Genomic DNA, 21,504 nt, shown 5'->3' on the forward strand with positions numbered 1-21,504 from the left:
TGAAAACTTGAGAGGATGCTGAGGTGAGACTAAGAACTTTAAAAAAACAATTCTGCCAAATATATAAAAAGAAAAAGTTCCTTTTTACTCAAATCATTTTTATCTTTCACATTTAATTTTTCTGTAATATAAATTAACAAAACAGTATAATCAATAAAAGGAGTAGACCAATCTGCCAACAACCTTTGCTGAAGCATCTTTGACAAATATTTCCTAAGTGTGTTTTCTAAGTGTGTTTACTAGATTTCTGGAAACTATACTAGATTCTGGAAACATAAAGAAGTAAAATGTGTTTTTTGGCTTTGACAAATATAAAGATATAATAGAGATATTTAAAAAACAGGATGGGAATGTAATAGGATACAATAAGAACCAAATACTTTTGACACAACAGTGCAGGAAGGCAGGCATCAGTCTATACTTCTGACTGAAGTTTGCGTGGGCTGGACTGGGGTGGGGTAAAGGTCTACTTGGGAGATCTCCCAGAGGAGCAATATTTGTGTGGGCACTAAAAGGTAAGGGGGTGGAGCTTGCTGAGTCTAGAGAGGGCAGAGAATAGTCCATTCAGAACACGGGAGGATGTTTATGATTTCAGAATGTGTTTCAAGATGTTTAGAAAACTGGAGAGGAATCCTGTCTGTGCTTGGTGTTTTGGGGAGAGGGGGCAGGCAAGGGGCAGGATAAGCCAACTCTGAGATCTGCTTTGAAATCAGAGAAGAAAATTATTGCATTGTATACTACACAATGAGACATTTAACAATGAGAGTCTGTAGTTTTCAGCTGTTGTGTTTTGACCTATGCTATGATTATGCTTAAGGCATCCTGCAAGTACATTATAAGTAGCAATAAAGAACAGAGTTGGGGAACAATTTACTTTTGAAATACACCTGAGCTCACGAGGATGTCATTTTCACTCATGTGTATTATGATATGCCTTCTCGAGTTAAGAAGATGAGGCAGAGTTGGCACGCCTGAACTGGTATATAACACCGGGCATAGCAGTGGATCTGAATGGAACTGTAGATGAATAGCATGAATTGTCTATCATGCTTGATTGTCAAAGCAGGAAAAAGGGTTGCAAACTGCTGCCACAGGCAATTGGGAACCACACAAAAGGTTTTAAAGCATGAGGTGGCATGATTAAAACTATATTTTTTAAAGTTAACTCCAGAAATAAGGTCTAAGAATTATAATCGGAGACACCAAGATAGCTCAATGGATAGATACATCATTTCCCCAAGAAAATGATTTAAATAGTTTGAAATTGCTTGAGATACAGGTTGTACTTTGTTCATTCTCAGCTTGGTTATAGTGTGTCTATTTAGTTGCCACTCTGTTATACTCACTCCCCAAGGGCAGAAACTTCTGTTGGTACTCCACATGATTCTCAAGGTTGGTAACAATATAGATACTTAATTACTTTTATGAGAGTCTCACATCCCAGAGCCATTACAACTAGGTAGAATTCTTCCAAGGCAGGAATCACATCTCAGTGTTTGGTCAACTTGAACAGTGCTTGGCCACAGTATGGCCTAATAAATGGACTAAACTGAGTCTATGCTCCATTCTCTACTTGTTTATGTTGTGAACATAATGTTTATGTATTTACATGTGTTTATGTATTTACACATCCTTATTATCTTATAATTCACTTGTATGGCCACTATTCATCCTTAGAACAGAGCTGATGATACTGTGAGGACACTGAATAAAAATGTGAATTGTTTAATTACTCTCATTTAATATCACAGAAACATATCACAGCTCCTGGGACCTTTCTGTTCAGTGGTCCACCAAATAGTACTGGGTGCTAAGTACTCATGAAGGTGCAGAGAAACTAATTCTGAAAGAATATGCCAATGTCACCAAGAGTTCTTTGTTCTGGGACCAAAAATGGAATTCATAAAATATTGGAAGTAACATGTAAAGAACTTTAATATTGTTGTGAATTTTCAAACTATTAAACACCCTTAAACTGGTTAAGAGCTTGAAAAGTCTGCAAAAAAGCATTGACACATGGATTGTTTTGAGCCTAATCATACCTGTTATGAAAATATTGGTTTGTTACATGAAAGAATAATTTTTGGTTGAAAAATTTTCAGGGAGGAAAGGCAGTGTGAACACCTAGAACATATTCATTAAAATATCAACTTTTGGTAGATTTTCAGTATGGCAAAGGTGATGTATAAGGAAATGTATGAAGTCTAACACCATGAATAATCTGGTTATTTAAGTATCAAATATATAGAAAAGTTATTAAATTGTATTTGATTTTATTTAAAATACTTGACATTTATTAAGATTACCTAGCTAAGAGTTTAAAATTTGTAGAATATGGGTATCCTTATTTGCCAGAAATTCTAGATAGCTAAAGGAGAACCCAGTTCATGTTCTCCTCTGTGAATGCTGGTCCAGGATGTTGATGCCTCAGGGTCACTGGTTCTTTTTTCTTTTCTTTACTTTCTTTCTTTTTTTTTTTTTGTTTTTGGTTAGGTAATTCAAGGTTATTCCCTTTAAGATTAAATGATCATGAATTAAGTCTGTCATTTAAAAGAGTGGTATAAGTAGATGGAATTAATACAACTGTTTTTCCCATCCCTGCTTGTCACTACTTGAGAATCACACAACACTATAATGGTATTGGAATTATCCTGTCATTTTCTCCTTTGATGGGAAGACAAGTTTAGCCCTGAGCCAGACTTCAGACCCCATCATCAAGAATGATTATTTTAAAATCTCCAATTAAGTAAAATTTCAAATCCTTACTAAAAAAATACACACATATCTATATCTATATATTTTTCCCCTATCCTTTACTTAACACTTTCAATCATGGAGAAATTAAAAATTATAGTTTAGTTTCCCCTTAGACTTTAAGAAACAAGTCAAAACATGACTAAGTTAATTCTGTAGATTTACAGTTTTAACTTGGAAATTAAATACAAACTTCTTACCTATGACCTTGGGCATCAAACACAGTCTCTAAAGTGTGAGCTACTTTAAATTCAGATGGTAAATGATAAGATTAATTAAAGCTTGATCACTTATATTTTAAAATCTGGTTTTAAAAATTTATTAGAAGAAACAATACTTTTTTAAAAAAATAAATTTATATAATCTATTGATCTTAGTGGCTTTGATATAACTTCATTGTAATTTCTAAAAGATGAAAAAAAGTGAAAAAAAATCCTGAGATTTTATTTATTTATTTTAAAAAATATCTTTATTTTATTTATTTATATGTGGTGCTGAGGATCGAACCCAGGGCTTTCCACATGGTAGGCAAGTACTCTACCTCTGAGCCACAACCCCAGCCCCCTCCTGAGATTTTAAAATGGTGTCATTTTTCAACTGATATATAACAATTTTTATAACAAGTTTAGTTTTCCTATGAAAATTACTTATACTCATTATAAATAAAGATAAATGTTTAGCTTCATATTATGTCATGTATTTAGAAAAAAAATACTACTGTTAGAAAAATTAAATATTACTATTAGAATTTCATCAATAAATTACTAAAAGAATTGTACACTTTCCAAGAAAGATTAATGTTACTGATCAATGCTGCTTTCACATGAAATTATTAATAAGCATTTGAAAGGGCATTCATTTATCTGTGCTACATAAGGACTGGTAGAGATATATGAAGTAAAAATTATATAATTTCAAACCCAGAACTATGACAATTTCAATGAAGCATCTTTGACAAATATTTCCTAAGTGTGTTTTTTATAGGGCATTATACTAGATTTGGGAAATACAAAGAAATAAAATGTGTTTTTTGGCTTTGACAAATATAAATATATAATAGAGATATTTAAAAAAACAGGATGGGAATGTAATAGGATACAATAATAACAAAATACTTTTGACACAACAGTGCAGGAAGGCAGGCATCAGTCTATACTTCTGACTGAAGTTTGCTTGGGCTGGACTGGGGTGGGGTAAAGGTCTACTTGGGAGATCTCTCAGAGGAGCAATATTTGTGTGGGCACTAAAAGGTAAGGGGGTGGAACTTGCTGAGTATAGAGAGGGCAGAGAATAGTCCACTCAGAACACAGGAGGATGTTTATGATTTCAGAATGTGTTTCAAGATGTTTAGAAAACTGGAGAGGAGTCCTGTTTGTGTTTGGTGTTTGGGGGAGAGGGGGCAGGCAAGGGGCAGAATAAGCCAACTCTAAGATTTAAGCCTAAGGAAAAAGAGCCTGATAAAATTACTAGAACATTTCAAGCAAACCCAAAATGTAGTGGTTGCTTTTCCTGCACTTGCCAATTTCCACTGAGTAAAGAAAAGATGCTTTATTTTGATTAGGGATTGTTATTAATCAGAAGTGCCAGCAATAACCATAATTAAGTAGAAGTATAGGAGAAATATTTATACCGAAGACAAAAAGAAAACAAGAAATATTTATAATTTTAACTTAATGGGGAAGAAGTGAGAAAGAGAGGTGAGATTCAACCAGGGGCTCAAAAGCATTTGCAGAATTAAAGTTTCTTTCATTGTAAATGAAATTTTAATTTTGGTCAAACAGTTTGGCAATTGACTGAGTAAGCATGATCAAAAGTCATCTATATCTATAGTGATTATAATTGTAAACAAAGATGATTAAATGAAAATTAAACTTCCTATGTATCTATCATCTATCTGTCTTTTCTATATAGTTTATATTTTTGTGAGATGCAGAATAACAAAGTGACTAAAAAATAAGACTCAGGAGCCAGTGGGCCTTGTTTTGCTTCTTGGTTCCTTAAACTGTGGAACTTGGGCACCTTTCTTTGCTTCGATTTCTTTCTATCTAAAAAAGGTTTATAAATAGAGTTATTGGGGAGATTAAATGAGTTAATGAATCTAGAACACTTAGCTGGGTTCAAAGTAAGTGCTATGTAGTTGCAAGTTGTTACTTGCTTCCTCTCCAGAGATGAAAGTTCAATCAAGAAAATGCCTTACTTTATCCTAGGAATTCTGTGAGACTTGCCCAGTAGTAAACATATGACTGAGAATGAGATAAGAATGGTCTCGAAAATAAATGAGTTGTTCATAGGAATTAATGAAAAAGCTCAATGATTGGTAAGAGTAGACTTTCTGAGTGAATCCTCTTACCTGATCAGAGTGTCACAAATGTAATGTAGTTTAACATCCAAAAGTTAGCAGTATATGCTGAATCAGTCTTTTATAGTTAATAAATAGTAGTGCAATCAATCCTTCCTGCTAGAATAGCTATATCTAGTTTTTCATTGTTTGTTCAATAAGCCCAGTTTCCAGAAGGCAACTAGTAGAAAGACAGCTAAGATTTTATTTCTATTCAATCAATTCTATCTGAAAGTAGATATTAAACTAATAATGGCAGTAATTAAACTACATGAAGGATAAAAAAAGGAATGCATTTGTTGCCCAGATGACCAAATTGAATATTTCTACATTGTACATCATATACCACATGCAAACACCAAGGTAGATCAATGTAAGTGATGAGAGATGGGAAGAGCCACAAACTTCCATCATGATAGAACACTGCCAAACACTTTCTTAAATTACTAAAGTGTGAAATTTTGCAGCTTTCCTATACCCTGCAAGATAACTATCTTTTACAAATGCTACTTAAGATAAAGTAATTAATATTTATACTTTGGTATTTAATTTTTGGATCTCAATTCAACATGACATTAAGCTAGTAATAATCATCATAAGTATTATTAAAGTGTCATAACATGTTATAAATGCTTATTATTTTTCACTGTTAGGAAAACTTTCCATATATGTTCATCTGACCCCCACTCAAAACCTATGAGAATTGTGCTGTTATAACCCTCATTTTGTAGTTGGAAAACCTAAAGATTAGAGAATGAAGCAAAAAACAAAACTTGCTAAGGGCCCACACAGTAAATGGTATAGTTTGAATTCAAAGCTGGTAGAGAGCCAGGAGTCTACTACATTCATTACACTACCTCCTTGAAGTGGGTTCCAAATTTTATCTTGGTCAAATGGAGAACTGGTTGGGGATAAACTGCATTGTTTGTGGATATTTGTACTCTTAGGGACACAATAAAAACATGTTGTGCAAAACTGGAAACTGTCTCTCCACTGTGCTCATTATGAAGCTTGGTGCTCAATGATATTCAACCCTAAATCATGTGGAGAACCCAACATTAAAGGCAGATGCCAGGGTATGGAAGCAAGTAGAATCCTGATCAAACTAAAGGTTCACAAAATGGCACTGTTTTTGAAACTCTCACGTATTCCTGGGCCTACCATACAGAATCATACATAGAGTTTTGAGCTGATCCATTAATTGCGTCTCTGAACTGTAAGTTAGTCAGCTGGATAAGATATCATATTGCAGTTCCAACTGGTGAACCAGTCAATGAAATCTAAAGTGCTATTGCTAAAACACCTTTGGGACTGTGCTGGTTCCAAGAACTGGGGACATAGAATTGGGCCCTGAGTAGAAGCTTCCAGTTTTTAAGCAGTGAGGATCCAGAACTCCTAGGAAGTATACCTGCACTGAGGAATAAAGTTCAAATCTACTGAATTATAAGGAATTAGAAAGTGCACATTGGGATTCATAAAGTCCAATTTTAAATTCAGACTTGTGACCTCATTCAAATAAGTTAATGTCTAATAATATATTTCATGATATCTGAAATTACTATGAGCTATAATAATATCAAGCCACACAATAGTCTTATATTTTTGTCAATAAAATTTCATATAAAAAGTTACTTTCTTCTTTTCAGTTCACACAATTCCTTATAGAAAATTAGGTACTCAGAGAGAGAAAAAATTCTTCCAGACCTTTAGGGTCCATTCTCAGCTTTGCCTAGAGTATAAAGAAAAGGCATGAGGAAAAGGATGAAAGATTATTCATCAAACTTATTCCCCTTGCCCAGGAATACACATGAATTAGACTACCAATATATATTCTTAGGGCTTTACATGTGAATAACTTCCTGACTTTTTATTTTGCAAAATGGAAGTGTCAGCTTTCCTTTGGCTTACCCAAAGGAGTGACACAACATCAAATAAAAACTTAGATATTGCATTGTGCAATAATAAAGAGTGAAAGCAAATTAAGAAAAAGTCTTAGGCTAACTAACTGTGAATTTTGATATATTTACTTTATTTATTTATTTATATATGGTGCTGAGAATCAAACCCAGTGCCTCATACATGCTGCCGCACTCTACAACTGAGCCACAACCCCAGCCCTAAAGTTTGCTTTTTTGCATTTAATTTTTAAAAACTTTTGGAATTAGTGAAATAACATTAAATAAGTCATTAAAGAAAAGAAACACATGTACATTTTCTTTACATAGTTAGGATTTTTGCTATGATTTTGATTCATTAAAATCAGACATTCATATATATATATATATATATATATATATATATATATATATATATATATATGAATGAAACTAAATCCTGGAGAAACATTTTCTCCCAAGCACCTCTATGTGTTTAACCTGGAAGATACAGGAGATTTGGCATTTTCTTGTACCTTATGAATTTTTTTTCTTAGAAAGCAGGTTTCAGGTTTTGGAAAAAATATGCCTTATATCCTTATATCAAATTCTGATTTTATACTGATACTAGTAATGCTTATAAATGACCAGGATATCATTTCAAACCCAAGAGTAATAAAGACAAATCATGGAAAAAAGTGTGCTACAACTATAGTGTTTCACACCTGAACAGAATCCTATTCTCACAAAGAAGCCTTTTTTGCCTTTTATAATTCCATATTGTTTGGGTTAAAATTCACTATGTTTAATATAGATCAGACAATCCTGTGTTTATGGAATGGGCACTGCATGATACACTGCACATCTTAACACTGAACCTTACAGGTGCCAATTCAGTTGTCATCTTAATTTTACTTAAAGACCTTAGGTGATTCTCAGGCAAGGAGGTCCAGGGACCACCTCTTGAGACACAGTTTTATTAGACAAATTTAGGATAAGTTAGAGCAGGGCTGAACCTGTTGAAATGTGAAGTTAAAAGTCCAAGTTCCAGTTAACATCTCAGAGAAACCATTAGACGCATCCCAAAGGACAATGCTTGAAACTTTCATGTGAGCAAAAGGCGCTGTATGCTAATTTTTTTCAATTATAAATAAAAATCAGCTGGGTGTTGAATAATTTATGGCTTCCTGCAAAGCTGAATTTGAAAACATCAAGCTGGCAGCCAGTGCCATTCCAGCCCACGCATGGACAGCTGCCATACATGCATATCTGTTACTTTTTTGGAGATTATCTCCACATGCTGTATTATCTGGCTTTCCACATTAGCAGGTAACATGAAACACAATCAATATCACAGAGGCCACAACACAATTAAAGACAAAGATGAGGCATCTACAGCTCGCCCGTACAGAAACCTGAAGGGAATAAGGTATTGTCCTCTAATTATGGAAGCCAATCTTGGTTAGAAATAAAGATAAATCTGATAGTTATTGACTTACTGGAGGTCCCTTCAGAAATAAATATGCAATTAAAATAGCAACTGATAATGGAACTTGAGAAATCAAAGTCACAAAATGGTTACATTTTATAAGTCAGTTGGACTAGAATGTTGAAAGTATAAGATTCCTTTGAGGGAAATTTAATTACTGTTAAAGAAGATAGTGTATAAGCATCGCATACACTGGGACTTACATGTGAGGGTTTGAATTTTCAATTTCTTTCCATTGAGCAAAATGGAAAATGTTGATTTGTTACCCTGAATTTCATATGCCACCATCCCCCAAATGATCCAACTCTTTTTGGTCCTTATAGCTCTGGTTCACCTATGGAACAGACACTGAATTCATATAGTATTGGAACATTCCCCACTTCAAAAAAGAACTCCTCAACAAAGGTAGTATCTGATATCTTAAATCTGAGGATTATTTTCTCTAAAAAGTCTTTTTCATTGATGATTTTTTTCACCCATATATTTTTATTCCCTTCAGATTTTGCTAATGTGGATTGTAGCACTTTACACTTAAAAAAAAAAACAAAAAAAAACCCTAAACGCACCTCCTGTGTGTTCTGGTTCCCGGGTACTTTCACCAGGCAGGGGCTGCTGTAATGAGAAAGCTCTGCTCTCTGCTGGCCTCAAATTAGATTCTAGTCTGTGGAATTTGTGAATTCTGTCTCTGACAAGAACAGAATTGCCCCTTTCCTCATGTTCTGCACCCTCTCTGGCATCAGACCGACCAAGATCCTTTTTTTGGACTACGTTTGCAATCTCAGCTACCAGGTCTGATTCTGATTCTGCCTTTTCTGTAGGATTATATTTGTGCACATGAACAACATCTTCCCTTTCTCCTAGTAGCTTGGAAAGCAGTGAATAGAAATCACCTGTGGAAAAGAGAAGAGATAAAGAGGTGGAGGGTTGATGAGATTGTAAAATTTACAAAATTTGGTGCCTTAAAAATATCAACTCTTGATTCTTCAACAAGTATAGGAAAAAGAAAACAAAGAATTACTCAGTGGAAGAATAATATACCTTCACATTTCAATTACCTTTACTTCTTTCTGTCAAGAGTACACATATTATGCCTATTGACATATTAGTCAAAACAAAATAATGCACATGTGATTTCATGATACAATTCAATCAACAGCTTTCACAGTATAGTTTAATTGATATGAAAGTTAAGAGTTCCTCAGATTTGTAAAATAAAATACCAACAGCTATGTTAGAGAAAAGATATCTTTACAGGCAAACCCTGTGAAGGGTTTTTTTTAAAAAATTCTATTAAAGTTTAAGCCATCAGAAAGAATTATATATTTTTTTCCAAGAAGATCCTGTAAAATACAACAAAATATCACATATGTGTTCGTTTGGCACTTGGTATACCAGTTTTATCATTATTTTGTTAGTAATGCTACTGCAAATCATTCCACTTGTTTCCTCTAAATAAAAAATGAGAGAATAATTTTGTAAGCAAAGAATAGTTTGAAACAAAGGAGAATATGTTAACAAACTAAAACCATTGGAATAATTTGCCACTAAGTGTGTTTTATACTTTCCTACATAGATAGTATGGAAGGAACTTAAAAATAATAATCCAATTCCCCCCAACAATTATTTATCAAATATGGTCACAGATAGAAAAATGTCTACAGAAAGTTCTTGAATCATTTTAATCTTCATCATTTACATCTATGGCTTAAATCTGTGTTGAATGGGAAACATGAAATCATTCTTATGGTAACCCCCAGTTCTTCCTGTCCTTACCCTCACCCTGAATTAATCACTGCTAATGAAGAAATTACTTGTGACTATAGAATCCTATTGCCTACTTTTTAATTACATTAATAGCACCAAAATATAACATTTATAAAACCTGTTTTGTGGATATTTGGAAATAAAAATGGTGATTGGTTTAGCCATGATACATTCCACCAAAGAATATATTAAGAAATTGGTGCAAGGGAATATGAAGTCTTTCCAAAATGTTGCTTAGAAATTCTGTCAGGTATACATATAGTCATAGTCAAATTATTCCAAGTAGGTTTTCAGTTCTTGCCCATGAAATCAGCTTATCCCAGGTGAAATACTCAATCAGAAAATAATTACCAACTAATAAGGGTAATTTCTGTAAAATGAACAAAGCAAATTATAACTCAACCAAACTGGTTAGGCCACAGGTGGCATTCTGCCTCTCAGAAGAAAAATTAATCCATTACTGTTAAATTCTCCTGCCCCACATGCTAAATATAAACAGTTTAATACACTTGTACAATAAGACATTTTATATAGAAAATAAGACACAAGGTAATTTCAGGGAGAGATTTAAAAAAAAAAAACATAGTTTAAAAACTTGATTAATGTCGTGGGGCTAATACTGATGCCAGAATACAGGCTCAGAATTTGCAGTCCTTCAGCTTTGTTAGGAAATGTCTAACAGTGGTGATAAAATACTAAATGCAGATCACTCCAGTTTCTTTGAAATTGTCATTACAATTATCACTGGGTTAGGAAAGCAAAAACGGTTAAAACAATGTAATGATCTTGGCTGCAATGCAAGTTGCACTGAGCTTATGAGAGCATAGCTCCGAGCAGAATTTCTATAAATACCTCTTTACATAGGAGAAAGGCCACTAGATGGCTATCTCTTAATTCTCATATACAAGATAGAAAATTGCTTTATTTATTATTTTTATTTTTTACCCCTCTTTAGGTTTATCAGCTAGATGGGCAGATAAAATACTGAAATGTTAACCATTTTTTCTTAAGTATATTAAGATCTTTATTTAAGAAACACCTCTGAGGAATACAATGGATGAAGCAAAACATGAACTAAGGAGGTTGGGTGACTGATCTCTGTACCATCTCTCAACTTTTTCTGTCTTTTCAGGTTATACTCCAGCTATCTTGGAATTCTACTTCCTTTAATGTCAACTTTGTTTCTTCTTCCTGGATAACTTGCTGCCACTCATCAACTAGCTCCTCAACCTTCAGTTCTTGGGAGCCATTTAGTCATTTACATCCAAAACACCTTCCTGACAATTCAAATTAGGGGTGTCTGCTGTGTGTACCTAGAGTACTCAGGTCTTTCCCTATACCCTTTTATTTTTGGTACCAGGGATTGAATTTAGATGCACTCCACCACTAAGCCACATCCCCAACCCTATTTTATATTTTATTTAGAGACAGGGTCTCATTGAGTTGCTTAGCACCTTGCTTTTGCTGAGTGAGGCTAGCTTTGAACTAATGTTCCCCAAGGAGCTGGGATTATAGCATGCATCACCACTCCCAACTTTTCCCTGTACTCTTAACTGTCCCCTGCTAGTCTATATTTCATACTTGTGAAACCCTACTTAGTAGTTACTCTGTACCTTTAAATAAATTTCTTAACCTCAAATATAATAACTATATTTGAGATTTGTTTTGTGGATTTAAAGGTAGTTAATGTAAAATACCTAGTCCTGGGCATACCATGATAAAGCAGGTACCACTAATTGTAGCTTCTTTGATTACTAATTAAAAAGACAAACTTTAGTTTCAACATGTATCTGCTGCAAACTATGGCTTATCTAAAATTTTAAAGTCAGTACCTATTTCCTAGTCAAATATTGGGATATTCTTTCTTTGTTTCTTTGTTTTTCTCTACTGAACTTTATTTTATTTTTTGGTATTTTTCCTTTTTAAAATCAGTTCTTTTTTGTTTTATATAATAATAGGATTCATCTTGACATCATTATAAAAGCATGGATAAAATGTGTTCTAATACAGTCCTCAGTACTTCCATTTTTCTCCCCATCTCCCTCCCCCTGTTCCCTCCCTATATGCTACTGATCTTTCTGTTATTGTATTATAGTTTTTTAAATTAGTATCTTGTGTATCTACATGATGATGAAATTCACTGTGGTAAATTCATGTATGTACATAGGAAAGTTATAAATAGGCAAAAAGAAAAAAAAAACTTCTTTTTAAAATTTATAGCACTCTATTTTCTCAACAGGTCAGTGTGGCTGCTATAGTTATTTGCTCCTTGACTTTGCCTAAGGAGCCATTGTATCTGTACTTTTTTCATCTATTACAGAGAAGGAACTATTCCTACTATAGTGTTCTGGATGCCAGCCCTGCCCTGACACCCTAGTCTTTCTTATGTGCTCTCTTTTCTCTTTTAATACAACTTCTCTGCCTCACTTGCCTCACAGACTATAAATACACTCACTTAAGGCTTATCTTGAGTGATGTGGAGGTGGGGAGAGATCCTCCCATGATACAACATATCTTTCAAACTCTTCCATCTTGCCATTTCCATTACAAATTCCAGCACTGTACAAAAACCCTTTCTGTGATAATGGAAATATTCTGTCTGCCCTTCCAACATTATAGCCACCAGCTAAAGGGGTTACTGAGTATTTGTAATGTGGCTAGTGTAACTGAGGAAATTCTAAATTTTACTTACTTTTAATTAATTTAAACCTCCATGCGTGCCCAGTGTCTACTATACTGGACAGTGAAGGGGGGTTTTTTGTTTTCCTTGTCCTCACATCCTCTTCCCTCCTTAAATAAAGACATTTGCTTTTATTTCATTCTTCACCACTATATGGCTTCTTCATGAATGGATCAAGAGATCCACTCAGGTTGCCAAGTTTCAGCCCAGACTTAGCAACTGCCAAAGCCAAAAGACTCATCACTTCGGCCAACTAGAGACATGGAGGATGGATGAGTCTCCATCAGAAACTCCCCTTCCACAGTGTTCTCTCTCTCTCTCTCTCTGGACACAATACCTTTATTTTATTTTTGTGGTGCAGAGGATTCAATCCAGTGTCCTACATATGCCAGGTGAGCGCTCTACCACTGAGTCACGATCCCAGCCCCTTCCACGGTGTTCTTTACAGAGCTCTACCAGCTATCTTTTCTTCCTGTTTTTCTTTTGCCTATCAAAGGAAAAGGTTGGCATTGCATAACATCTATTTTTAGCATATTTCCCCTCCTGGCTACAGTTTTTTTTTTTTTACTAAGTAATCCCAGTCACTCACAAGGCTTAAACTACCACCTCCAGGCAAATGGTGTCAAAATCTGGAGTTCCTCTAATACCAAACTGTTACATAAAACTTCTGAAAATTTCCACTTGCATGTCTATTTCACAGGCATATGAATTTATTATGTATACAATTGAGTTCTTTATCTTCTCTCCATATTTTTTTAATAATAGTATCTCTCCCAGTGACAATACTGTGTTTTGAGCCGATCAATCCCCCAAAAACCTGGATCTGGCCTCTTTCATCAGTGAATCACAAACTCTAAATTATGCTGACTTGTCAACATGATATTTTCTTTCCCTACCAACTGTACTCCCTTGGAATTCTTATTATTCTTCAACTGACATACTGAAAGGCTGGTCTCCTTCCTCAGAACAGGTTTCCAGTATGGTTTAGAAAGTTAAAACCTTCTGGAATGTTATAAAGGCTGCTTTAACCAGGCATGGTAGTGCACACCTTGTAATCCTAGTCACTCAGAAGACTGGGGCAGGGGGTTTGTAAGTTCCAGCCCAGACTCAGCAACCTGGTGAGACCCTGTCTTGAAACAAAAAATAAGAAAAGCTGGGGATGTAGCTCAGAGGTAGATCACCATGCGTTCTGACCCTAGCACCACAAACAAGACAAGACAAAGCAAAACAAAAACAGCTGCTATGGAACTAACTTGTGATTGATGGCACCTCACTTTTTCTGATTCTCCTGGGTTCTATTTCACAGACAGTTTTTCCTCAGCTCTGTCAACGTATGTTTTTCTGGATGGTTATCCCTAATTCTGAGACCCACTGCTAAGGTAACCATATAATGTATTTTCCAAACTGGAACACTTGTGAGAAGGGAAGGGTGTTATTCATATTTATACAAAAAATAAAATGGGAGAGTGCTAGGAAAACTTTGGAGTTTCTTACCATACCTATTATTGACAAAAATAACATATAGAAAATACTTTATAGACCAAGGAGTGGGATAGCTGGGTCAAATGGTGGTTCCATTCCAAGTTTTCTAAGGAATTTCCATACGGCTTTACAGATTGGTTGCACCAATTTACAGTCCCACTAGCAATGTACGAGTGTGCCTTTTCTCCCACATCCTCACCAACGTTTGTTGTTGTCTGATTTCTTGATAGCAGCCATTCTGACTGGTGTGAGATGAAATCTTAGAGTAGCTCTGATTTGCATTTCTCTAATTACTAGTGATGTTGAACATTTTTTCATATATTTGTTGATCGAACGTATATCTTCTTCTGAGAAGTGTCTATTCAGCTCTTTAGCTCATTTATTGATTGGGTTGTTTGTTTTCTTGGTATCCACAGGACTTAAAATCAGCATACTTTAGTAACACAGCCACATCAATGTTCACAGCAGCTCAATTCACAACAGCTAAACTGTGGAAGCATCCTAGATGCCCTTCAATAGATGAATGGATGAAGAAACTGTGGTATATGTACACAATGGAATATTACTCAGCATTAAAATAGAATAAAATTATGGGATTTTCAGGTAAATGGATGGAATTGGAGAAATATGATGCTAAGCAAAGTAAGCCGATCCCAAAAAAACATAGGCTGAATGTTGTCTCTGATAAGTGGATGCTGATCCATAATGGGGAGAGGTGAGGCATGAGAAAAATTGAGGAACTTTGATTGGGCAAAGGGGAGAGAGGGTGCATGGGTGCAGGAAAGATGGTAGAATGAAATGAACATCATTACCCTAGGGACATGTATAACTAATTTTTTAATGGTGTGATGCTACATTGTGTACAACCATAGAGATGTAAACTTGTGCTTTGATTGTGTATAATGAATCAAAATTCATTCTGCTGTCATATATACCTAATTAAAATAAATAAATAAATAAATAAATAAATATTTTAAAAAGTACTTTGTAAACTATATACAATAATAATAGCACTTAATATTTTTTAGAGCTAGTAAACCCAGTCACTTTGCTAAGTATTTTATGCAATTTAATTTCTATGAAATAGTTATTATTGTTGTCCTCATTTTAGATGAGGAAACCAAAGGCATAGTACTAATCTGCACAACCAGTAGGAAGTTGAACTGGGATTCTTTTAAAAAAGACTGATTGACAGTTGCCTTCGAATTGAGTTTGAACTCAAGGGTTCACATGTTTAATCCCCAATGTGAGGTATTTAGAGGGTGGAAACATATTCTGACTATTGTGTTTGGAGGAGGAGCTTTGGGAAGTGATTAAGACTGGATGAGGTCATAAAGTGTGATCCACCATGATTGGATACTGCTGGTTTTATGAAAAGAGAGAGAGAGAGACAGACAGAAAGATACACCAGAAGAAGCACATATGTGTGCTCCATTTCTTTCACCATGTGATGCTCTATAGTGTGGGACTATACCATCTGGAAAGCCATCACTGGATGTGGGTCCTAGGCCTCCAGAAGTGTGAACTTATTTGAAAAATTTTTTTTTCTTTGTAAAGTTATCCTTCCACAGGTATTTTGTTATAGTAATGAAAACTGACAAATAAACCTTCTAAAACTGGTCAATGTAGTGAATCTAGAATTTTCTCTCTTTCCTGTGCTGACCATTAAACTTTTTCATATGAATTCACCTATTATCTAGCAATCTTACTCATTTTTTTAACTTTTCAAATTAATTTTCTCCTGAGTTCAGGAGCTGGATTTATTCTTTAACTGAATATTTGTTCTAACCATTTGTTCATACCATAACATGAGAATCTTGTAAACTCGTCAAATACATATACATCATAGCATTTTGCACACGAATTGGCTTAAATAATAGACTAATAGCCAGGTACAGTGATGCACCCCTGTAATCCCAGAGGCTTGGGAAGCCAGCCTCCACAATTTAGCAAGGCCCAGAGCAACTCAGTGAGACTCTATCTCTAAGTAAAATATAAAAAAATGTTTGGGGATGTGGCTCATTGGTTAAGCACCTTGGGTTCAATACCTGGTACTACTACTACTACTACTACTACTACTACTACTACTGATTAGTTTTCATGGATACAAGAAGTAGTAGAGCCAGACATGGTGGCATACACTTGCAGTCCCAGTTATTCAGAAAGCTGCAGCAGGGGGAGAGCAAGTTCAAGGCTTGCCTGGGCAACTTAGTTAGATTCTGTCTCAAAATAAAACATTTAAAAAGGATTTGGGATATAGCTCAGAGGCAGAATGCTCCTGGATTTAATTTCTCATACCACCCTCTACCAAAGAAAAAGATTAAAAAAAATTTAGAAAATTTTTTTGTTCTTTTCAGTAGTTTTTACTTTCAATTGTTAAGACACTTTACATCTATGATCAAATTCTATACAATGTTCTAAACAGTTTTTATACATTTAAATTACCTCTGGGAAGGTATAAATCACAGGATATGAAAGCAATAAAAACCTCTCATTTCTTATTCACTGTCATATTCCCAGTGATTAGTACTGTTTCTATCGTAGTAGATATTTTAGTGATTCTAGAATGAAAAATAACTTGTTAAAAATATCACCCTTTGTTTCTGTATCAGTAGATAATTTTTTTCCTTGATGATTTTATACTGCAGTGAATTCCCATTTATTTTCCCCAATCATTCCTTCACGCTTGATTCTTATCTTATGAAAGGCAGAAATGCCCCTGGTCTTTTAAGTAACTTGACTGAGTGGGTTTGGTATTTGTAAAACATAACTGCAGTGGCAGCTACTGTGTTGAGAAAAGGAGAATGCAGGCACAACCAACTAAACTCTAGTCTGTGTGCTTGTATCGAACACCTTATGGCTCAAAGCACATTTTTTATTTAGCAAGGAACATTCACTGTTCCCTCCTCCCAACATGGGAATTTCACTGGTTTCATTTCACAACCATGATGAGAATTAACCAAATGGAAACATAATATTGAAAAGCTGCCCTATGAGTTTTTTTTTTAATAAGATAAAATGCTTTAAAATTACTGGATGAGAAAAAAAATTATCTCTAACTTTTGGACAGTATAAGTTCTTTTTTAAAAATATTTTTTTAGTTTTCAATGGACCTTTACTTAATTTACTTATATGCAGTGCTGAGAGTCAAACCCAGTGCCTCACACATGCTAGGCAAGTGCTCTACCACTGAGCCACTACCCCAGCCCCCATGGACAGTATAAATTCTTAATTGTGTTGCTGTTTTACTTTTAAAAATGAGTAAGACTATCTTCATAACTTTCCAGAATATAAATTCTGATTCTCACATAAATAACTAGTACTTCATTGCCCAAAACAAACAGCTCTTAACACTGCTCTATGATTTCTATGATACATAGAGAGTAAATAGGATGCTCGTGAGCCATTTAACCACTGACAAAACATTCCAAGTAACCAAGTTAATGAGCTTAGAACCATGCAACCCAACTGATTAATGAGAGTGATGTGAGGAATGGAAAAATAAAAGCATCCCATTTTAAATTTTAATACTTTGTTCTATGACTCAGTCACGACTGATTTTCCCTTCTGGGTAAAGCCAATTTGGTTTATTGATTGTTTACTTATTAGTTATTATTACCACATTTATTCTCAAGCCTTAAAGAAATAAAACACATCATCATCATGCCTAGCTCAAGGATCACAAGTGAAGTCAACTTTATTATATTATTTTTCCCATTATAGGGCTCATCTGATTGAAAAAACAATCAGAAATGGGGTTTTCTCTTTCTTAAGAAAATGAGAAAAATGCAAAATAGGAGAAAATAGGAGATGATGGCTTTTGCAACTACTGCACAAAGATCTGTATTGGAAAGCTCAACTGTGTGATAAATGATCGTTCACATCTGCCTATCTCGTTATTAGGAAACCAATTCAAAACAGCATTCAGTCAGCTTCCCAGAGCCTTGGGGGGGTATTTGGAATTGTGTTTGATAGATGAGTTCAATAAATAAAGACTTGTGAGCTGCTCATAAATCATAACAAACAGATACATTTTTACTGAATGGGACTACACACAAGAATTGTATCTTCTTTAAAACTGCAGTCCAAGTGGCATTCAGAGTGCTTCGAATTCTCTGAGAAGATGATAATAAAATCACTTGGACTCTTTTAGGGGGTCAGAAGGAATGTCCCATTCTGAACAAGGCAAAGAAATATAATCGTATCTACCAAGTCTCACCTTTGTTTTACTCATCCAGAAAATGTTTACCAATGGTTACTTCAGAAAGCCTTTACAGTATGCTGTTGTGTTTTTAACTTGCAACCCTGTTCCCTTGATTCTGCTTATTTGATAAAACATGCCAATGGTAATTCATTTTTGTTAGCATAAAACCACTGTGAAATTATTCTGTTTCACAGAAGGTGTCTGAAGACCTTTAACTATCTGGGGTCATGGAGTGTTTTCCCTCTACAAATTGTATTTTTGTCATATTCTCCCTGCCTTGGGAATATAGTAGCTCATGCTGACCTTTGAGTGGAAAGATTGATTATGTGAGGGCACAAAGACTACAATGAGAAGAGTTTGTAGCAAACTGAATAAAACATCCTAAAGGCCCTTTCTGCAGAAAAAAAAAATGTTGCACAGAGTATAATGCACAATAACAAGGACACACTGGTATTGTAGACATTGCCTTTCAGTTCTGTTTTGAGTTCTTAAAAATATTGAATATTCCCAATACAACTGACACAAATTTGACCACTACATTTACATTCTGAACTTTAAAGAAGCAAAATGCTAATATTCAAAACTTCTAGATGTAGTTATATAGATTCTTGCTTGCAGCTGCCAACCTTCTTAGTTTCACTATTCTTTGCCTAAACAATGTTAGTAGAAAGCTCTGGATGAACCTATGGTTACAGTAAACATATATAAGAAATCATAAAGCATACACAATAAAGATAATTTACAAAGCGTGCATTTGTTACCTAAAAGTGCCAACCATAAGACATAAGTGAGTGATATCATTGTGTGTGTCTTGTCTGCTCTAGAGACCTGCACTACCTCTGCTTTCCATATGACTTCCTGAGATTCACTTACCTAGGATTTCCTCCACCCAGAATCACTGTCCAATTGGATTTACTGTTTAATTTATTGCACTTATTACTTACACAGGTAATTTTCCACTTATAATGTTCTTAAAAGATACTGACATTTGTTTTGAATATCCATTCGTGCTTTTCTGCAAGAAGGTAGACATAATCTACTTGTTCACAGAGAAACTCAGTTTATATAAATTGGCTGTTTTAACACTGGTAGAAATATTCACAAATTATGCAGCAACTAAAAATCATTTCTGTCAATAATTTCTACCACTGGAGAAAATATTCAAGATATAATTTTTTTTTAATTTTTTATTGTTGGTTGTTCAAAACATTACATAGTTCTTGATATATCATATTTCACACTTTGATTCAGGACAAATGAATGTCAGTAGAGGGGGCAGAGAGAGAAGATATAATTTTTTAAAGAAAGTTTTTTTTTTGTTTGTTTTTTTGGTACTGGGGTTTGAACCTAGGGGTGCTTTACCTCTAAGTTACATCTTCAGTCCTTTTTAGTTTGTTTTATAAATTGTGAGACAGGGTCACGTTAAGTTGCTGATATTTTCGTTAAGTTGCTGATATTTTCACCAAGTTGCTCAGGCTGGCCTCTAACTTGTGATCCTTCTGCCTCAGCCTTCGGGAGTTGATGAAAATATAGGAGTGAGCCATTGCCCCTGGCTAAGATATTATATTTTTTAAAAGGAAACAAAATTGTATATATATTATGATCTAAAATTTTGTTAAAATTATGTGTATATGTATATATATGTGTGTAATACATATTTCAAATACAGGTATACATTTTTTACTTACATATCTGGGTACTATCAATTTTACTTGTTTATTCATACTTTATATAATTATATTCTATAATGAATATTAATTTTTTAATTGGTCAAAATAAACATTATTTTTTAAAAAAAATCTCTGCAGACTCACTTAAAGCCTCATTAAAATTCTTCCAATTGTTTCATGGTCCAAGACAACCTAAAAGGTAAAACTCTCCTATAATGATGCTTCTTTGGTGTCTTAGTAATTACATCTCTTGAGATAGAATCTAAGATACACTTGCCTTATGTCAAACCTTCTTCTATGGAGAACAGATGTAGACAAAGATATTGTCGAAAGTTGATGTGTTTGTGAATAAGCAGAGGCTGGGGGAATACAACATAAATTCATACAACTCAGATGACTCTTTCAAATGCTAGTTAATTTCCAATCAAGATGAAGTCTCTGACAAAACTTTTATAGCTAGGGTTTTAGTGACAAGAATTTCAAAGAAAATAAAACATTTAGGTTTTTCCTACAGAAATAAGATAAACAAGGATAATAAGATAAACCTATGTTAAAAAGATTATTTGGTTTCTTTGGATTTTTTTCTGTATGTTGGACATAACCACAACTTCCTGTTCATATGTGCACAACTACATTCTTTTTTATTACAATTATTTAATCATATTAATTGTATAAATTAATGGGTTTTACTGTGACATTTCTATACATGCATATATTGTGCACGGCTACATTTCTTTATTTCAGTTTATTAAATAAGACTTTCCCCCGAACGCATTTTTCACAATCTTAGTAAAGGTCATCTCTTCTTTCTTACATAGTATTTATCACATCATCTTGACCTTTATCTTCCTACAGACTTTCTTATGTATTGATATAGAAAGCTTATATATACATAAAATCCACATATATAGTTTATATTATCTAGGTAGAACTATTTATATCATTTGCAAGCAAACTGCATCCTGAGTACAGAGCTTGGTTTTGAGTTCATGTCCTCTTGTGTTTTAAGTCTTTTTCTCCCTGATTCAGAACTGTTCTGTTTCCTATCAGAGTCTGACATGTTTTGTGGGACCAACATAGATAATGTCTGTTTGTGAATAGAACAACTAAAGTATTCAGAACTTTGATGTATCGAGGTTAAAATGTATTAAACGAATGAATACAATCTGGAGGAATGCTTGAACACAAATTGTTTGAGCTGAGCATCAAAATAAGGCAGTGGATTAACACTGAGGGTTTACTTTAAAAA

General features: G+C 34.3%; 1 protein-coding gene across 7 annotated transcripts in view; it reads right to left on the reverse strand.

Moving 5' to 3' along the window:
• Positions 1-21,504, reverse strand: part of Pam (peptidylglycine alpha-amidating monooxygenase) — a 290,276-nt gene that overhangs the window by 38,357 nt on the left and 230,415 nt on the right. For 4 of the 7 annotated variants that reach the window (XM_071612377.1, XM_027927584.2, XM_027927579.2 and 1 more), the window contains exon 15: positions 9,022-9,345. The exons of the other annotated variants lie outside the window; for them this stretch is intronic. In XM_071612377.1, coding sequence (XP_071468478.1) covers positions 9,022-9,345 — 324 coding nt within the window. The remainder of the gene's footprint in view (positions 1-9,021; positions 9,346-21,504) is intronic. 7 annotated transcript variants of the gene reach the window in all.

The sequence above is a fragment of the Marmota flaviventris genome, chromosome 5 (genome assembly GCF_047511675.1).
Source record: "Marmota flaviventris isolate mMarFla1 chromosome 5, mMarFla1.hap1, whole genome shotgun sequence".
Taxonomy (NCBI): Eukaryota; Metazoa; Chordata; class Mammalia; order Rodentia; family Sciuridae; genus Marmota; species Marmota flaviventris.